Source organism: Varanus komodoensis, unplaced genomic scaffold (genome assembly GCF_004798865.1).
Source record: "Varanus komodoensis strain SLA01 unplaced genomic scaffold, ASM479886v1 scaffold63, whole genome shotgun sequence".
Lineage (NCBI taxonomy): Eukaryota > Metazoa > Chordata > Lepidosauria > Squamata > Varanidae > Varanus > Varanus komodoensis.
The window spans coordinates 2222128-2241976 of NW_025336259.1; the positions used below are offsets into that span (position 1 = coordinate 2222128).

The window sequence follows — 19849 nt, forward strand, 5'->3', positions numbered from 1 at the left end:
GAGGGTGTTGGATTGAAAATTGCTGCTGTAAGAAACCCCTGCCAACCTCAGGATTTGTGCTGAACACAAGACCCAGTCTCAGGGTTGAGAGCAACCTCTATTCTGGCTGTGTTTGTTTATTTGTTTATTAGATTTATATCCCGCTTTTTGCTTACAAAGAGCCCAAGGCAGCTTACATCATTCTCCTCCTCCATCTTATCCCCACAACAACAACCCTGTGAGGTAGGTTGGGCTGAGAGCCTGTGACTGGCCCAAAGCCACCCAGTTGTCTCCACAACTGAGCTGGGACTCGAACCCAGATCACCTGAGTCCCTGCCCCAAGCTCTTAACCACTGCAGCATACTGGCTCCCAGGGTATATTGGGGGTCATGGATGATCCCCTTTTGTGGGGCACACTGTCAAAGAGCACTTTGACGGACAAGCACTTAAGTCCTCCTGTCCCACCCCACTATAACAAAAGGCCTTACTTTAATTGCATCCATCAGAAGAGATGACTTGAACAGCCAGTCCAGCTTAATATCTGTGTTTTGCAGCAAATCCTCCAAGCTCCCCCTGGAGCAGTACTCCATCACCATGGCAGAGTGGCCCCCATCCGACAGCAGGCCCAAGAACTGGGTCACATTTTCATGGCGTATGTCCTTCATCTGGGGACACAAAGCCCAAGAGAACGAGGGCCTTTCCTTTTGTGGCAATTGGGGTTCAGGAGGGATACTTGGGGTTCAGGGCCCAAATGCAAAATATTTATTTATTTATTTATTTATTTATTTATTAAAACATTTTTATGCCGCCCCATTCGCCGAAGCCTCGGGGCGGCTCACATCATTAAGTTAAAATAATTATAATATAAATTAAAATATAAATATAAAATTAAAATACAACAGTACAGTATAAAATAAGCCGCCCTGGCCAGATAAAACCAATAATGTTAACGGTTAAAATGCTGCTTGAATAAAAAGGTCTTCGCCTGGCGCCGAAAAACAAATAACAACGGCGCCAGGCGGACCTCTCTGGGGAGCGCGTTCCATAATTTAGAATAGAATCACAGAATCATGCAATCATACAGTGGTAGAGTTGGAGGTGCCCAGAAGGTCATTCAGTCCAAGCCCCTCCCATTGCCAGACTCCAGGTTAAACCATCCCTCTGAGATGGCTGTTCAGCTGCCTCTTGAAGGCCGCCAGTGTGGGGGAGCCCATGACCTCCTGAGCTCATGGGTGCCAGTGTCATACTGCTCTAGCAGTCCAGAAGGTCTTCCTGATGTTACATCCGAAATCTGGCTTGTACCTCCAGATCAGATAGGAAGGGTGCACGGATGTTAGTAAAGGCTTTGGTGCACCTGCCATGAGCTGAGACCTCTGCAAAGGTCCACTCACTGAGAACCCCTGGGCTGGCGGCTTCTCTTCCCCAGTGCCACCCGCCTCTCGCTCCGGCCCGGACAACCGCGGTGGTGAGACGAATGAGCAGGAGATGCCCCGGTCTCCCTGCTCCCTGGTCCTCGTGCCCGGCAAGCATGCGGTAGCCGTGATGAGGAAGAGTGTGAGAGTGATGCCAGTTGGTGTCCTAGCCGCTGAGAAGGCTGCTCCCTCACAGAGCTGGCTCACTGAGTGTCTTCCAAATCCTGACTCTGCCCACAGGCTTTCTTCAACCTTCTAACTTGCCTTAGCTACTGATGCTGTGTAAATTTGGTTTTTAACTTCTGTCATGAACTTTTTTTCCCGTTGTTTTGCCATTTGTGTTTTCTATGGCATTTTATTGAACTTTATGAGCTGTCGCAAAGAGGTTTGGTGATTGGACGGTATAGAAATTTAATTAATAAATACATACTTAATGCCTTTTATGGTAACAAGACTGAGGATGTGTGAAATTTACTCTGTTTATTTATTCACTCAGATTGACTTCCAGTTTCCATGTTGGCATGCACATTCCAGATGGCTAAAAAATTGCCAATGCATAAAGTAATTACGCTCCATCTAGCAATATTAAGATATGGTGATTGAATAAAAATGGAAGGCTAGTATCTGATGGCAACTGATAGTGTTGAGTGGTCAGAGCTCAGATTAATTAATTTATTTATTTCCAACAAGTATATGTTGCTCCTGACTAGATTCCTGAGTGCTGAATATGTCATCTTTGTGGTATTTGGTTAAGACATCCCCCTCTTTCCTGAAATTTAATGGCATATGATGGGACATGCCAGGTATTTGAATAGGTCCAATTTTCATTGAAATTGTTTTGGTCTTTTAAACCAAATTTTGAATTTTGTTTTGAATTTTGTATGAGAATTTCATGCTGTAGTTTATCACATTTGCTTTCCGTTATCTATTCTGTTATTGCAACTGTTATGGATACATGCACAAAACAACACATCTGTGCAGATGTGGGGGTCACTAGTTCTTCAGTGCTCATCTTTACCTTTCTTAGCAAGCTGGTAGTATGCTGTCTCAGTTCATTCATTGCTCCGGACTCCAACTTCTTCAACCATACCCAGTCTCCCTAGGCAGAAATAGCAAAGGTGAATGAAAAGGCCCAGGTGAATTGCAGGACTAAAAGAGAACTCACTGCAATGCACCATTTAACACATTTTCAGATTCAGATTCATACTCCTTCAATGCTGAAGATTTCCAAATTTCACTTTGGGAAATTGGAGAGGGGGACTTAAAAGAGGTGAGTGCGGGTTGTGGGAAAATGCACCACAATCAGTTTCATTCAGATTTCAGGGAACATCGTGACATGGGTCTTGATTTGGTCATTCTATGGTCCTAGATTGGCTGGAATCACCCATGTGACCTGAATATGAAGCACCATCTTTAGGCTGGCGACCCCAATGTCAGTGGAGCAGTGTATCCACTTTGGAAGGTCTGGATTTATAAGGAGCTCTCCATGATACTAAAACTAGTCTGGTCTCAGATTCAGCACCATAGATGTTGGAGACACCACCCTCCCTTGGTTAAGAGACAGCCGGGTACCTGCCCCTTTAAAGGAGGCGGTAGTCTGACCCGTCCTGAAGAAGGCGTCCCTGGATCCAGCAATGGCCACCAATTATAGACCAGTGGCCAACATCCCGTTTCTGGACAAGGTGTTAGAGCAGGTGGTGGCGGGACAACTCCAGGCACTCTTGGATGAAACTGATTATCTGGATCCTTTTCAGTCCGGCTTCAGACCCGGGTACAGTACTGAATCTGCCTTGGTCACCCTGTATGATGACCTGTGCAGGGAGAGAGACAGGGGGAGTGCGTCCCTGTTGGTCCTCCTGGACCTCTCAGCGGCTTTCGATACCATCGACCATGGTATCCTTCTGGATAGGCTAGTGGGACTGGGGGTCGGAGGCACTGCTTTGCAGTGGTTCCGCTCCTACTTCAATGGCCGATTCCAGAAGGTGGTGCTGGGGGACTATGGCTCTGCGCCATGGCAGCTATGCCACGGAGTTCCGCAGGGGTCCATTTTGTCCCCCTTGCTATTCAACATCTACATGAAACCGCTGGGAGAGGTCATCTGGAGGTGTGGGCTGCGGAATCATCAGTACACTAATGATACCCAGCTCTACCTCTCGTTCTCCACCAATCCAGGTGAGGCAGTGGCCGTGCTGAACCGGTGCCTGGCCGAGGTAATGGGCTGGATGAGGGCCAATAAACTGAAGCTCAATCCAGACAAGATGGAGGTCCTGTTGGTAGGTGGGTCAGGCTTCAGGATTGGGGACCTGGGCCTTGTTCTGAATGGGGTTGCACTCCCTCTAAAGGACAGGGCCCACAGCTTGGGAGTGCTCCTCGACCCTGAGCTGTCTTTAGAAGCTCAGGTGATGGCGGTGGCGAGGAGCGCTTTCCTTCAGCTTCGGCTGATCCATCAGCTGCGTCCCTTCCTGGAGAACCACTGGCTGGCGACAGTGACACACACGTTGGTAACTTCCCAATTAGATTTCTGTAACGTACTCTATCTGGGGTTGCCCTTGAAGACAGTCTGGATACTTCAATTGGTGCAGAATAGAGCTGCCAGGCTGCTGACAGGACTGGGTGTTGTTCTCATATAACCCCAGTTCTCTGTCAGCTCCACTGGCTCCTGATTGAAGTCCGGGCCCAATTCAAGGTGTTGGTTATGACCTATAAAGCCCTCAACGGCTTGGGTCCTGGGTATCTAAAGGAACGCTTGCGCCCATATATGCCCTCCCGCCCCTTGAGATCAGCAATGGATGCCCTTCTCCGGGAACCCTCCGTGAAGGATATTAGGAGGGTGAGTACCCAGAGGAGGGCTTTCTCTGTGGTGGCGCCCAATCTATGGAATGTGCTCCCCAGAGAGGTCCGCCTGGCGCCGTCTTTATTTGTTTTTTGGTGCCAGTCTAAGACCTTTTTATTTAAAACTTATTTTAGAAACATAGAAACTGAGCAAGTCAGAAGGGGTCTCCCGGGCCATCTAGTCTGACCTCTGGCACCAGCCGGCTCTGCTCACGACATGCCCGCCATGTGCATGTCCAGCCTATCCTTGAACACCCTCACCGATGGGACCTCAAGGACCTCTCGTAGAAGCCCATTCCACACCCTTGGGGTCCTGACTGTCAGGAAGTGCTTCCTGGCATCCAAATGGAGCCTTGGCTCCCTGAGCTTGGCTCTATTGGAGCATGTCCTGCCTTCCTCTGCAGGGGAGAACAGGTCTCTACCCACCTCCGTGTGACACCCCCTCACATACCTGTATGTCGCCAACAGATCCCCTCTGAGTCTCCACTTCTCCAGGCTGAAGAGACCCAGCTCCCTCAGTCTCGCCTCATACGGCATCCCCTGCAAACCAGCCACCAACCTTGTGGCCCTACGCTACACTGACTCCAACCTGGCTATCTCCTTTCTGTAATGAGGGGCCCAAAACTGAACACAATACTCCAACTGGGGGCACACCAAAGTCGTGTAGAGTGGTAGTAATACCTCTCTTGATCTAGAAGCCACACTTCTGGCTATGCAAACAAGGGTGGCATTTGCCCTCTTGACCACCGCATCACACTGCTAATTCATGTTTAGCCTGCAGTCGCCCAGCACCCCGAGGTCCCTTTCACAAGTGCTGCTCTCCAGCCACTTGTCCCCTAACCTGTACTTATGACAGCTATTCCTATGCCCCAAGTGCAAGGCCTTGCCCTTATCCACATTGAACACCATCCTGTTGTCTCCTGCCCACTTCCACAGTCTGTCCAGATCCTTCTGGATCTGGAGTACCTGCTCCTCAGTTGTGGCCACTGCTCTAGTTTTAGTGTCATCTGCGAATTTGATCAGCAGACTGTTCACCCCTTCTTCCATGTCATTGATGAAAAGATTAAACAGGATTGGCCCAGGGACAGAGCCCTGGGGGACCCCACTTGTCACTGGCTGCCATCCCGATGATTCCCCGCTAATGGTTACCTCCTGCTTTCGGTCAGTCAACCATGCCCTAATCCACCGGACAGTGCTTTGGTGTATCCCAAAACTCCTCAGTTTCTCCACCAGGATATCATGGGGCACTTTGTCAAAGGCCTTGCTGAAATCCAGGTATACCACATCCACTGCATCCCCTCCATCTAGCCATCTCGAAACCTTGTCATAGAATCCCACAAGGTTTGTCTGGCAGGACCTGTTTTTGCGGAAGCCTCCCTTCCCTATCTAGCATCACTAGATCTCTCACTATTATGAGCCTTTCCATTGTTTTTCCTGCAATGGACGTAAGGCTAACCGGCCTATAATTCCCCATGTCCTTTCTACTACCCTTTTTGAAAATTGGGAGCACCGATGCCACCCTCCAGTCCTCTGGAACTTCACCCGTTCTCCACAAGGTCTCAAACATGGAGGCCAGCGGGCGTGAGAGAACCCCTGCCAACTCTCTAAGTCCTCTCGGGTGTAACCCGTCAGGGCCTGGTGCCTTTGTAATGTCCAATGCCCTGAGGAGCCCCTCGACTTCAAGGGGGGTGACTCTAATCTGTGCCCCTAAGTCCCCAGCCTCATCTAATCTCCTATGCGGATCTCCCCCGTCCTGCTTTGGGGAGAACACAGAGGCAAAATAGTCATTTAGCATCTGTGCCTGTTCCCTCATATCAGTCACTGGATCTCCTTCCTCCTTATTTAGTGGTCCCACCACTTATCTCCCCTTCCTCTTCCTATTTACATGCTGAAAGAAGCCCTTTTTGTTGCTCTTGATATTCTTGGCAAGTCTCAGCTCATAATCAGCCTTAGCCTTGCGAAGAATCCTTCTGCAATGGGCCTCCTCCTCCCGGTATACCCTTTTGTCTATTTCCCCCAGTACCCATTTCCTATGGAGGTTCCTCTTTCGTCTAATCCCTCTAACCACCTCCTTTCGCATCCATGGTGGCGCTCTCCTCCGCCTCCCCACCTTACTGACTAGAGGTATCGTCAAGGCTTGCGCCTCCCAAACCTCCCTTTTGAATGTCAGCCACCCCTCCTCAACTCGCCTGCCTTCCCGTAACCTATCCCAGGAGACTTTCCCCAATCTGGCCTTCAGTTGGCCAAGGTTGGCCCTCTTGAAGTCCCAGCTTCTAGAGTTTGACCTGCTGCACGTCCCCAGTCCCCTGATCACTCGCATCTAGAGCTCCCCTAATCTGTACTCATCTATCAGCTCCTCCCTATTGGTCAAGACCAAGTCAAGGATGTTCCCCCCCTCGTCGCCTCTCGGACCCTCTGTGTGAAAAACCCTCCCTCTATAGCTTCTAGGAAGCGATGTGACCTGGCTGTCACCACCGAGTGAGTCTCCCAAGTAATATCCGGGAGACTGAAATCTCCCATAATTACTGTGTCTCTCCCCTGAGATATCCTTAGAATCTGGTCTGTCAGGACATCATCCAGGGTCTCAAGTTGACCTGGAGGGTGATAACATACCCCCACTGTCAGGTCCCTTTCCCTGTCAAAACCCCTAAGTTTCACCCAGACTGCCTCTACCAAATCCCCATCTGTGCTGCATTCTGTCTCACTGCATCCTATCCCTTCCCTGATGTATAAAGCCACCCCCCACCCCTCTTTCCCTTCCTGTCCTTTCTAAAAAGGTGATACCCTTCTATGTTCACATTCCAGACTTGCCTTTCATTCCACCAAGTTTCTGTGATTCCCACCAGGTCATACCCTCCTATTCTCAGGAGAACTTCAAGCTCTTCCTGCTTGTTACCCATGCTCCTGGCATTGGTGTACATGCACCTCAACTCCTTCCCACCGCTTCCTTTCCTTGGAGTTCCCAGCCTCCTCCTTCCTCCCATCCTCCCTGATGCCTGGCCCCTCTCTGTAGGAGCCCTGTCATTCCCTGCAGTATCTCTAAAACCCTGCCCCCAGAGCCCTGATCCTCCCCCCACACTTGTCCAGTGCAGACACGTTATTGGGGGGCCTGAACCCCCCCGGCTCAGTTTAAAGTCTTCCGGACGAAGCTCACTAGAGCATCTCCAAAGGACCGTTTCCCCATCCTCGTGAGGTGCAACCCGTCCCTTGCCAGAAGTCCATTGGCAAGAAACCGAGTGCCGTGGTCGAGGAACCCGAAGCGTTCCTTCTGGCCCCACACCCTAAGCCAGTCGCTCACCTCGGAGGCCCTCCTGTCCCTGCCTGGCCCAAATCCCCGGCCAGGTAAGATCGACGAGAAGGCCACTTGGGCCTTCAGCTCCCTGAGTGTCTTCCCCAAGGCCTCGAAGTCCCTGGTGGTCCCGACCACACCCTGCCTGGCCACGTCGTTTGTGCCCACGTGGATCACCAGGAGCGGCTGGTGACCCCCGGAGTGAACAAGATGCTTACTCTGTCCTTCACATGCCGGATGCGTGCGCCCGGCAGGCAGCAAACCTCCCTTGTCTCCAGGTTGGGGCGGCACACCGCCGGCTCAGTGCCCCTCAGCAGGGAGTCCCCAACAACAATCACCCGCCACCGTACCTTCCCGGTGCTGGTGGGCGGCCGTGCCCTGGCCCTCGCCTCTCCCGCAGCGGCCCCCTTGCCGCCTGACGTCCCAGGCTGGGGGTCCTGCTGGTCCCCCGAGGCCTCATCAGCCCCAGCCTCCCCAAGTGGAGAGAACCTGTTTCCCAGCTCCAGATTGGTGCCAGGAGGAGGAGGAGGCCGTGCTGGCCTCCTCCTCCTGTGGGTGACATACCTCCATGTCTCCGTGGCTGCTCCTCCCATGGCCTCTCCCTCAACCCTCTGTCCAGAGGGGGGCTGCTCCGGGGGGGCCTGGAGAGCTCTCTCGGCCCTCAGGCCCCTCACCTTCTCTTCTAGGAGGCTCACCATCTTGCACCGAGGACAAGTGTATCCCTGCCTCTCCTGGTGGAGAAGGGCGAACATGTTGCAGTTGTCACAGCGGACAGCAATGCCTGTGACTCCCGCCAAGGCCATCTCCTGGTCTGCCATTGGGATCCCTTCCAAGACCTTACCTTGGTCCCCTGCCTGGTTTCTCCTGCAGTTCCCCTCACTCGCCCAGTTCTCCCAGACAAAAACCCACTTGCACACACACACACAAGGATAAAATAAACTTAAATTGGAAGACAAACAAAGCAAAGCAAAGCAAAGCACAGCACAAACAAAAACAAACAAACAAACAAACAAACAAACCTCTGTGTCTCAGGGAAGGGAGTCTCCGGACAGCCCGGGCCGCAGCCAAGGGGCGATGCCCTTCCTCTCTGCTGCTCCCGGCCCTCTGCTCCCCTGCCCAGCCCCTGCCTTGCCTTTGCCCGTCCCCTGGCCACTCAGCCTCTCCCCCAGCCTGTGCCTCTGCTGCTCCGCTGCTCTGCCAAGAGGCCAGAGCCAAAAGGCCAGAGCCATTTTAATTGTTAATTTATTGGTATTTATAGGATTTTAAATCTTTTAAGCCGAGATGCACCGGGTTTTAATATTTTTATTGTATCATTTGTTATATTTGTATATTTTGTTCTTGTTGTGAGCCGCCCCGAGGCTTTGTTGCGATGGGGGTGGCATAAAAATGTTTTAAATAAATAAATAAGCCTGCTTCATCTGTCCTCATCGAGGACAGCAGTTAGCTAAATCTTAATGGTTACGATTCAGTGCCTTTGTACATGGTTCCTGGTCGGTTGCTATTACCCGATGACACAGGGGGAAATGCCTGCAGGGGCTGTGAGGAACACCTGCCGTCACACGAGAACTAGGAGCTGGCAGGTTTGGCTGAAAAACGAGACTTTCAAACTTGGCCCTAAAACGAGACTTTGAGAAATAGCTAGGAAGGTCAAAGGTTAAGCCCCACTGATATGATTTTATCAATCTCAAGAAAGATCAGTTTAGCACTTTGAAGGACACCTGTTCTCTCTCCTTCCTCCTTGAGGCAGTAGGGAATCCTTGACCTCTCTCTCCTTCAGCCACTTTTTCATTACTGCTTACCTTCCGAGGGATGTTCTTGGGAAAAGTACTTACAAGCCTGGCCTTTGGGTGGCGCCTGAAACATGAAGCAATGGCCAATGATCCACCACAGATCAAGCACCTCAGGCAGTGCATGCGAAACATCGCATGTTACAGCCGTGCTTTTCCAAGGGAGTCAGTTCATGGGAGCCATCACTGCTCTACAGGAGTAACTCTTCCCCCAGTCCCTCCACCCATTTCATCCCAGTGCTTGCTCTTCGTCTGTGACAGGGAAGGATCTCCAGGGGCCCCCAGTGACCACAGCTAACCAGGCTTCCTGCTACCTCATACAGAGCCACACTGGAGGTCTCGTAGGTCACGGGTGCGCTTTTCACAGACAGGGAAGGGGCTGCGGATCTCACACTCCGGCCTTCTGAGTTGCTCTTGGAATCACTGAAGTTGTCCAGAGTTGACCGCTGGGAAAGTAGAATCAAATGCAGCCCAAGGTTAACCGATGACTTTCTCCTGCTCACCACAGTTGGCTACTGTGCAGTGTGGCGATACGGTGCTGGGTCGGGATGGTCCCTTTCCTAGGATGATCTGTGACTTGGCTGATCGCAACAGAGCTCTTTCATCCTCTGCAGCTCCTTAGAAAGGAAGAAGGGTCATTGTACCCCTCCTCTCCTCCAAGGGACACAAGTCCTCCTCACCATTCATCCTCACAACAACCCTGTAAGGTAGGCTAGGCTGGGAACCAGCGACTGGCCCAAAGTCCTCCAGTGAGTATTGTGGCCAAATGAGGACGGGAACCTGCATCTCCTGCGTCCTAGTGTGACGGTCTAACCACTGTGAAACACTACCTTTCAAATCTCTGCATGATAACTACTAATGTAACATGGGAAAGGGCCTGTGAGAGTGTATCAGAGCCAATGGGGGAAAGATACACCTTTCCTTTCTGATCACTAGACTTGCCCAACAAGGAAACTTGAGTAGAACCAATGCCTCTTTTTTCTTGTGGAGGACAGATCCTGAATCCAACTCTAGGCCTGGAGCAATGCTGAGGCAAAAGGGGGTGCTGACATTTTTAAAAACTTTTTCCAGAATCAAAATGTAGGGTGGGCTTTCGTCATTCTGGGAAGGCTGAAAAGCTCTTTGATTCTGAGAAGAATCCCTGATTGGTTGGGATCACCTCCATAACCAGTTCAGGAACACTCTGCCCTCCCTCTACTGGCCCTTGGTTGTTGTTAGTGATGTCACACTATCGTTCATTCGGATTGCCTGCGTGGCCTTGCGGCATCCTCACTTGCAGTACGTGGTCCCTGACTGGCTGGGATCATGTGAGAAAAGACAGGAAGAGGACTGCCCCGGAGGAAGAATTCCTTCTGGGCAAAAATCAGCCCTGGAGAACATTTGGGTCAGCCCTTGTCTGGAGGGGCATTTCTAGGCCACCCTGGCAGAAACCCTTGGCAAATCCACAGGTGTCTCTTGGACTTGAAAAACAGCCATCTACTCATGCTTCAGACAGAGTTTCAGCAAAATGTCCATGCTAATGGGAGCAAGGGACACCCACCATCCTGCTGAGTTTGGTGTGGACAAACGTCAGGTCATCCAGAGTCAGCAGCAACTTCTTGGAGCCTTTGACAACTTGCTGATAGAGGTTGTTGTGCCTGCAAAGGGATTGGAATAAACATACAATGATCTTTTTGTGTTCCAATATTCTAGTCCTCATGATTAAGCTTTAACCTTTCAGCCTGACTTTCATTTTCTTTGTGTTGGCATGGTTACTAGTCCTTGGTGGCAGTGGCGGTTTGTTTATTCATTCATTCATTTTACTTAAAGTTTTTCTATGCCATCCATTACTAAAAAAAAAAGTCTCTGGATGGCTTACAAAGAACAAAAAACCTAAGAACCAAAAAAACATAACAACAACAACACACAGCACACTGCATCTAAAAATAGTGATGAAAGCAAGGATAAAACCAATTATTTGTGGAAATACTGGGAAAATAAAAAGTCTTTCCCTGACGCCAAAAGGAATATAGCAATGGTGCCAGGCAAACCTCCCTGGGGAGCATATACCACAGTCACAGTGCCACCACTGAAAAGGCCCTTCTCCGAGTTACTACCCTCCTTTTTTATAATAAGTTTTATTCAAAATAATAACCCTAAAACAAAGAAAAACTAAAAACAACATCAATCATCAGAAACATCGGACCTGCTGGGTCAGCTCCCACATTTTTTCCAATTATGATAACTTAAAAACAGATTGAAATCTATACTAAGTCACGTTTCTCTAGTCAATAATAAAAAGAGTCCCAAGTTTGATAGAAATCAGCATCTTCTTTCTCCTTCAATGACAAAGTCAATCTATCCATTTCTGCACCGTCCAAGATCTTTTTTAGGATCAGTTCGTCGGTGGATGGTTCTTCACTTTCCCAGTGTTGAGCAAATGCAATCCTCGCCGCAGTGATTACATGAAAAATCAAGTACATTTCTTGTTTACTAATATCAACCCCTCCTGAATTCCTTCAAGGAGGGTTCCCAGAAAAGGACCTCTGCGTCTGATCTCAAGGGGTGGACTCAGTCCTGTGAGTTAGGTTAGGCTAAGAGGTAGCTATTGGTAGTCTCCCAGCGGGGCTTCATGGCTGAATGGGGCAAGAACCCAGATCTTCTGAGTCTCCGTCCAGTTCTGTAACCACGCTGGCTTTCACAACAGCCCTGTGATGCAGGTTTAGTTGAAAGTCTGTGACTGGTCCAAAGACAGCCGGGGCGGCGTGGGGAGTAGAACCTGGATTGCTCAAGTCTTGCACTCAAGCCGCTAATGCCGCACTCTGGTTTTACTGAGAAGTTATTTCTATTTTATGTCCTTCTTGTTATTTTTAATGACTGTATTTATCTTATTGCTTTATAATATCTTCATACCACTAAGTATTAAAAATAACCCCTTTATGGCTTACTTATGAATATTAAAATTGCATGTATTATATTACTATTAAAATCACATTTAAATTATGCGTTTAAAAGTACTTCCAGTTGGAACAGTAATAATAAAAATATAGAGTCCTACAAAGCAATAAAACAGAGCTGCATAGTTCAGATTTGTACAGAAGCTAAAGTATTTCTTTCTTATTTACTGAAAACAAAGCCATCAGTAAGAGCATTTAATTCATTAAGTGTCCAATTCTGCAATTCATTAAGTGTGGCTGCCTATGACTTTATGAATGGCTGAGAGATCAGAGAGGGGGTAAGGCTACAAAGACAGAATTTCCACAGAGACTTTGCAAAGTTTTTCTGCAATGGAAATGTGGATTCTGCCTTTCCTATGGCTGACCAAACAGCATCTATCAGTCACAGGATTGTGTACTAAATGAAATAAATAAGCTATCAATATGGGTTAGGTTGCAATAAATAACATCCATTACTTAAATCCACTGTATAGCAGGGAAAATAACTGGTTTAAAATCCACTATGGGGTTTTCTGCACAAGACACTTGTCATTCCCTTCTCGTGGTTGTTTATGGATTCCTATGGCCCCTCCAGTTTTGCTTCTCTGTCTAATCAGCATCTTTCGTATTTTATTTCTTTTTTGAACAGGATAAATGCAATCTTTAATTATAAAAGTGAAAGAAAGTGTGATTTTCTCTTGTGGATTTGTGCTATTCCACAGTGCCACCTAGAGGTTAAATGGTGGAAGTGCAGGAAAGGAAATGCTTAGGGATGGTCGCATTGAGTCTAACCCCCCCGTTCAAGGCATGACTCCAAGTTAAAGCATGAGAAACAGATCCATGCAGCAAAGCTGAAAAGCACGGGTGCATCGAAGGAATTGTAATGGTGGGTTTGGCTTTACCTTTTCCTTCTAACGTTGCTGCTTTCATATTCTGTCTAAATATGGACATTTAGACAGAAAAATTCCTACTACTCCCAGCATGCCTCAGCCAGCACAGCCTTTCTCTGTCCAAACATACAGAACACTTTATCCTTATTTGTCAGGATAATAGTAAACATCGGCTTAAACCCTGCAGTTGTCTTCTGCCTCAATTGCAGTTTGACAAAACATACTCTGCAACAGGTTGTAAATTGTTTACAATTATTTTAGGCCACCTGTCACATTATAGTAAACCATTCAAAACACAGAACAGCACCAGTGTGTCTGAATATATGATTTGCCCAGTCTGAAAAGTCTTGTCAGCGACAAAACTTAAATCAAACAGCCGTGCAAGCAGCAGGTACTGTCAACTGAACACCGTGTTCATTGGAAGCTGTCCTGAGACACGAGTGGTGGACGCCTTAGAAAAGCTTTTATTAAATAAAATAAATAAATATGGGAAACCATGTTCCTTTCTTCCATGCCCAGCCATCTCAGCTCTTGGCAGCTCTCCTCCCAGCGAATTGGCTCCAACTCCTGGATCCTTTGACTCGGCCCTTTTCTGAGCTTTTTCCAACCCTACAATTTCCTTTTTAAGTGCAATGACCAGAACTGCATTCGAAGGGCGGTGGCACCCGAGGTGTGTACAAGGGCAGCCAAGGGCAGCCCGGATGGCCTTGAATTAGAGGTGAATCGAACCCACTGCCTTTTCGGTCTTTGATCACATTACTGCTCATAATTCAGCACTGTGGTTCATTTAAGTGCAAAGCGGGAGACCTGAACACTCCCTGCTCAGCTGGAATTCTCACCGGATTCGGAGCACCTGGCCTGCGATGTTTGCAGCAGGTAACACTGAGTTAGCACAATTTATTTCCTGAGGTTAACGCTCATTAACCAGTTCGACCTCCCCATCACTCTCCCTCTGTGAGTAGAGGCTGCTGTAATGCTCAGCCCGGGTGGTGAGAAAACGTGGCACGGACTCGTGGCGAGGACTGGGTTGCTGTGAGGAAACGATGCAGCCTGCACCAAGGCTGGGCGAACGCATCCAGCGCTGGGGCGAAACTCACCCGAGTCTGTCCCTCCAGCGTTTTGCAGACTTTCTTTTGTGCTCACTCAGCCTAGTGCAAAGTTTTTTTGCAAAGTAAGCAGAGCTGAGCGAAAGTCTGCAAATGTTTGTGGTGCTCTGGAAGGACAACCGGCAGGCTTCTTCCACACCAGGTGGCGCGAGGTGAGAGGAACAGAGACCAGGGGGCCACACCCAGGGAATCGAGTAGATTCCTGGCTCCAGAACGGATTCCTCCACACCGCTTTATCAGCACAACATTTGCACCAGACTCTGCATGCAAACCAGTGGAAAGCTGAGCATGGGCTTCTTGTTTATTTCTTTAAAACTTTTCTATACCATCCCATCACAGATGTCTCGGGACAGTTTACAACAAATCAATACAAAAAAATAAAAAATAAAAATGCATCTCAGGGTGGTTTACAACAAATTAATACAATAAAATGAACATAAAAATAAGGGTAACCATTGCGCAGCGTCAGGCGTTAAAATGAAGCCACTGAGTAAAACAGGTTAACAATTAAAATACTGAGAGAATTAAAAGGGCACATGCTTCTTGAGGGAGGAGACTTCCCCACCACCACCAGGGGCCACTGATCCAGGGGACAAACCAGAGGCCTTCGGATGCAGCACGAGGGTTTCAGAAGTTCTGACCTGATGGCATACGCAACGCACGTGCCAAAGAGCAGCAGGGAGAGCGGAGGCAGCAGGACCATGATCAGAATGGGTGGCGCTGGGCCTAGGCAGGAGGGAGAGACAAAAATGAAGGCTAAGCCCTGCATGGAATGAAGGCTAAGTCCTGCCCTGGAATTGACACTGGGGCAGATGAGGGACAGGGGAAGAAACAGCCCCACCGAACGTTGACAGTAGGAGTGCTGGACCACTTCCAGGCCAAGGGCCATTTTAGAGGAACTCCCTGGGGTCCTTCCAGTGGCGGATGGGACCAAAGGCAAAGGAGTGGAGAGAAGATGCCAGGCTACTTCAACTCAAAGCTCTTGATCAAGAACCCACCCCTAGGAGAAGCATTGCTACCTTCTCAAGAAGGTCCGGAGACCTGATGGTCAAGGAGGAACGTTGAGGACATGCAGACGGGCTGTGGCCACCTCAGAAATCTGGAAGGCCAGATTTGGATTCCTGGGCTGCTCAGGTTGGCTCCCACACCTGAGGTCCTGTGCCCCTGCTTTCCAGACACATCTTACGGCCCCTCTCAGGAACGTTAAAGTGGTTGAACAAGACTTGGGGAGCTTCTAGCCCCTGGGCCAAATATGGACCTCCAGTGGAGGCCACTGCCTTCTGCAGCAGCAGGGTGCACTTTCAGGAGTGATCCATAGTGCTGACCACTGGTCCCAAAGTAGGCCGGGCACCATAGACAGCCCCCCAAACTCAGGCTGGAACCTGGAGTAGATACATCAACCCACTGTCCTAAGTGACAGCCACCACTGGTCTGGGACGCCTCTGCAGTCACAGCTGCCCTCTCTGCCCTTCAAATCCACACCAAGAGGAAAGGAACTTGGGGTTGGGGAAAGAGATGCCAAGGTGCACCTGTCTCCCCACCTCCCAACTCACACATCATGAACAAAGTAACAGTCACACCTGTAACTCTGCCTACTTTGACTCTGGTCCTGCCTCCTGCTGGAAGGCAGATCCCGACCGGATGGAATCAAGCCCATGCGGACCTTGGCATGAATATATCCGCACCTGCAAGTCAAGACACTGGTCTAGCTTGCTCGGCAGCTGCCTACTCCAGTTCCTAGCCGCTTTCCGGGGTTTCCAAAAGAGGCCTCCCCTTGATGTTATTTTATTTAGCACCCCAAAGGGCTGATGATAGAATGTTCTGGATATAAATCATGTGCTACAGCACAGAGAAGGTAACTCCCTCCCTGCAGCCTTCCAGTGTGAATAAGATGTTTGCTTCTGCCCCAAAGTTACCTGCACACCTATCTGCCTCAAAGTCATTAATTCCCCTGGAGAACTCGGCAAATCATCAAGGAGATATGTGGCACCCTGCAGACAGACTGTTCTGGGCTGCCCCTTTAGTCCGTCCCGGCAAGTCAAATTATATTAAGTGATTTCTCTCTAGCTCTCGCGCTCTCTCCTTCACTCCTTCTTCTTGCTGAGCTAAGCTCTGTGTATCCCCCCAGGGGCCTTTCTAATTGGCAGAAAGCAGGATGGTTACAATGCTGCATTGAGCAGAGAGACCTGTGGTTTTCACCTTTCCGATGTGGCTGAGTTACACCAATTTCTTTCACTGTAAACAGAAAACAGAATGGAAGAAAAGAAGGCCGTCGTGATTTCGACACTCCTTCCTTTTTTACTGGGCTGTTTTGAGACGAACTAGAAAATAATGGTCAACCAAGAGCTTTCCGCTCAAGGCAACAGCTGTGCAGAGATGCGCGATGTGAGTATACATTACCTGGAATGCAGAGAACATCTGGATCAAACCAACAGCTGGAATCAGCCGCGGGTGGCCCTCTTCTCGGAAAGTGCACAGCTTTTCCCAGGGACTGAATCAGGCCAGAAGAGGCGACCAGCAAATGGGTGGGAAAGAGCTGGCTCCCCTCCCCTTCTGTGTCCAGAATGACGTACTTGGCCAGCGGTTGTCCTTCGCTGTTGGTCTGGATCCTGCGGCTGAATCCCGCAAAATTGAGGTTCTTGACATGCTGGGTCAAGGTGGTCCCAGAGAGCGAGGACACCCCATGCTGACCGACCTTGGCAAAAGCTTTTGCGACAAGGTAAACTGCATCATAAATGGTGCCGAAGAGCGGAGTGACCTGGAAGAATAAGGCGTTCCACAACTCACCAAAACCCAGCCAAGCATCCAGACTCAAGATTTCCTGCCCCAAAGTGGATTTCTCCACATCCCTACCCGCTACTGTCAGCCACACTGACCTGCTCCGGTTCCAAATTCATCATTATTTCACCCCTCTGTTTTGCTGCCTCAAAAGCCTCATAAAAGCTTCTCTCCCCAGACTGCAGGGTGACTGTCAACACGGCATCATAAGCCGCTCGGAACATGCGATCGTTTTCGAGAATGAAGTATGAATGGTTATGGTAGGGAAGACTGTAGAGCAGAGAGTCATACGGTACAAAGACGTATCGCCCATCCGCCAGCCCCAGTTCCTGAGCTTTTGTCAGCAGGGTGCCCTGGTCCTCTCCTCCGAGGAGAGCAGAATGCATGCACAGAATGACAACTGAAAAGAGAAAGCAGCGTTAATTTCTTTCAAAACTGTTCCTCTGTGGAAGTGAAGAAGAAGAGTGGCATGTCATCATTCACACGGGATATACTGGCTGAGGCCAAAGAGGAAAACGTCCCCCTTGCTTATCTTTCATTTCTCTAAGGCACCCGAAACTGAAATGGTCAGGGGGATGCAGGACTTCCACCCAGGGGGATCACAATCCCAGGCATCTGGTGGCAATGACAAGCCCCTCACTCTCTCCACCAGGCCCAGCTTCCTCCTCACCCAACGTACCTTTGATGTTCCCCGCAGCTTGGATCTTGGCCCAAGCCCTTTCCGCGCTCTCGTCGCCTTTCCCTGTTGACGTCACGACACCGACAGGGAGGCCCCGGCTTCTCAGAGCCGTCGCTAGTTTGTTGGCCGTGTCTACCCAGAGGTCCTCTTGGGAGCAGATGATGCCAACATGGGCCCAGCTGAAGTGTCTCAGCACAGCCAGAAGAACGCTGGCTGGGGAGGGCAACGTTCTGGCAAAGGTGGGGTGGTATCTTGGGTTGTCCAGGTCATCGCTGATGCATGCCCAGGAGAAGACGGCTTTCCCCCAGCTCTTGCCCAGCAAGGAGGCCGTGTCGCAGTAGCCGGGGTTCAGTGGTCCTATGAAAGCCGACAGTCGTTTCTCGTAGCCGATGAAGCGCTCAATGGCTTGGCAGGTCTGGCAGCCTTCCTCACACAATGTGTACTTCAGTTCGTGGGCTTGATTCACGGTGGGGTCCTTCTTGATGCGCCCCAGGGCCAACTTCAGGGCAACTTGTGGAAATGCCTTGGACAGGAATGGGTCGCAAGACCAGGGTCCCACCAGGCCTACATTAAATTCAGTGCAGGCTGGTGGGAGGAGTCCCAGGGGGATCCACCAGAGTCTTGCGAACATGTTAAATGGTGAAGCGGGATCAGCCTTGCGCCCTGGCAGGTGCTGGGAGAAAGCAGCTAAAACACAGCAGGAAGACGGCCATTATTCCGTGGCTGCCAAGGACGGAGCGCGAGATGTGGAGGCTGCATCACCTGTCGGAAGGGAAGTTGGATTGCAGGTGGCATGGGGGGGTGCAAAGCAAAGGGCAGATTCATTTGGGTGGGGGGGCTCTTGGGGGCTTCCTGTGGAGGGTGGAACCGAAGGGAAAGTGGATGGGGCTGGAGACTGAAGGCATTGACTAGGAAAACACGAACACCAATGCAGGGTAGCTTAAAGCTCCTACTGATAATAGCTAAGCCTGAACTTCTTTTTTTTGGGTGGGGGGGGGAGGGACAGGGTGAATGGCACAAAATCTGGGAAAGCACCAAATGGCATGTGGCTGGAGAAAAGCCACAGGCTGGATTGGGGCCCCAGCAGAGTCGTGTGGACTGCAACTCGGGAGATCTGGGTTTTTGTCTTCATTTGGCCCTGATGGTTACAGGACTTTGGACCAGTCCTTGACTCTCAGTCTAATCTACTTTGCAGGGTTGTTGTTGAAGGTTAAATGGGAGGCCAACCACATAAGCTGCTTTGGGCTCTTTGGAGAAGGAAAAAGGCAGAATATGGATGTAATACGATAAATTTAAAATTTGCTCCCAGGCCTGAGGTTTTCCATGCCTGGTATAGATCAATTATGGGAAACTTTAGGATGTCTCAACCTGGCAACGTCAATAAATTGTAAATGATGCAATATCACATATGTTGGTCCAGAAGCTGAGCATCAGAATGTACAGTGAATGGGCAGAAATAATTTTTAGTAACAGTTCATTATTTTCCAAGAGATGTTTGCTTAGCTGTGTGGACAGAAAGATGGTTGTCAAATGGAAAGATGAGGGATTGTGGATTTTACTGCAAAACAGCCATGCCATTATTATTTCAAAACACTTTTCTAGCACAGCCTCAAGACAACAAACACAGTTTTCCAGCTGTACAAAGGGAAAAGCAAGACATTTTGTCTAGTCGGATTAAGAGTGTCCCGTATAGCTTGATAAAATAAGCCCTAACAGAACCTCATGCTCATGTTTGAAGACCGGAACTGTGACGACCGGCGCGGTCTTTAGTCACTTCCACCTGATCTGCTTTCTCAACCTCAGTTTCGTTTGTCTACATAGAAAAGTACATGAAACGCACTTACCGGGTCCTTGGTAGAAACCAACGGCAATGTAACGCTCCGACATTGTGAAGGGTCGCAAGATAAGCAGCATGACGTTTTGGGACAATTCTTCGCAGGCCGCTCCATCTGCCCCTCTGGGTTTTTTTCCCTTTCCCTGCAACGTGAAGAAACTCGCTTCTTGCTGTTACGCAAGGTAAGCGATTGTCCCGAACCTAATTGCCGATGACAGCCATGCGTGTTCAGCACCAAGGACAGATCCCTCTGGGACACTAATTAACCATCCTTGGGACTGCGGGCTAATTGCTCCTCGGTGTGTTACTGAACACGGGCGGTTTGTCATTTGATATTCCGTCTCTGCC

General features: G+C 49.6%; 1 protein-coding gene across 1 annotated transcript in view; it reads right to left on the bottom strand.

The window, feature by feature from the left end:
• LOC123033537 (retinal guanylyl cyclase 2-like) overlaps window positions 1–19554 on the bottom strand; it is a 36874-nt gene extending 17320 nt beyond the window's left edge. Inside the window, exons 1-9 of the mRNA XM_044450179.1 lie at window positions 19512–19554; window positions 17668–18354; window positions 17087–17388; window positions 16611–16968; window positions 14852–14936; window positions 10840–10936; window positions 9614–9745; window positions 2410–2490; window positions 468–644 (exon numbers count right to left, since the gene is read on the bottom strand). Coding sequence (XP_044306114.1) covers window positions 468–644; window positions 2410–2490; window positions 9614–9745; window positions 10840–10936; window positions 14852–14936; window positions 16611–16968; window positions 17087–17388; window positions 17668–18354; window positions 19512–19554 — 1962 coding nt within the window. The remainder of the gene's footprint in view (window positions 1–467; window positions 645–2409; window positions 2491–9613; window positions 9746–10839; window positions 10937–14851; window positions 14937–16610; window positions 16969–17086; window positions 17389–17667; window positions 18355–19511) is intronic.
• Between the last annotated feature and the right edge of the window lie 295 nt (window positions 19555–19849).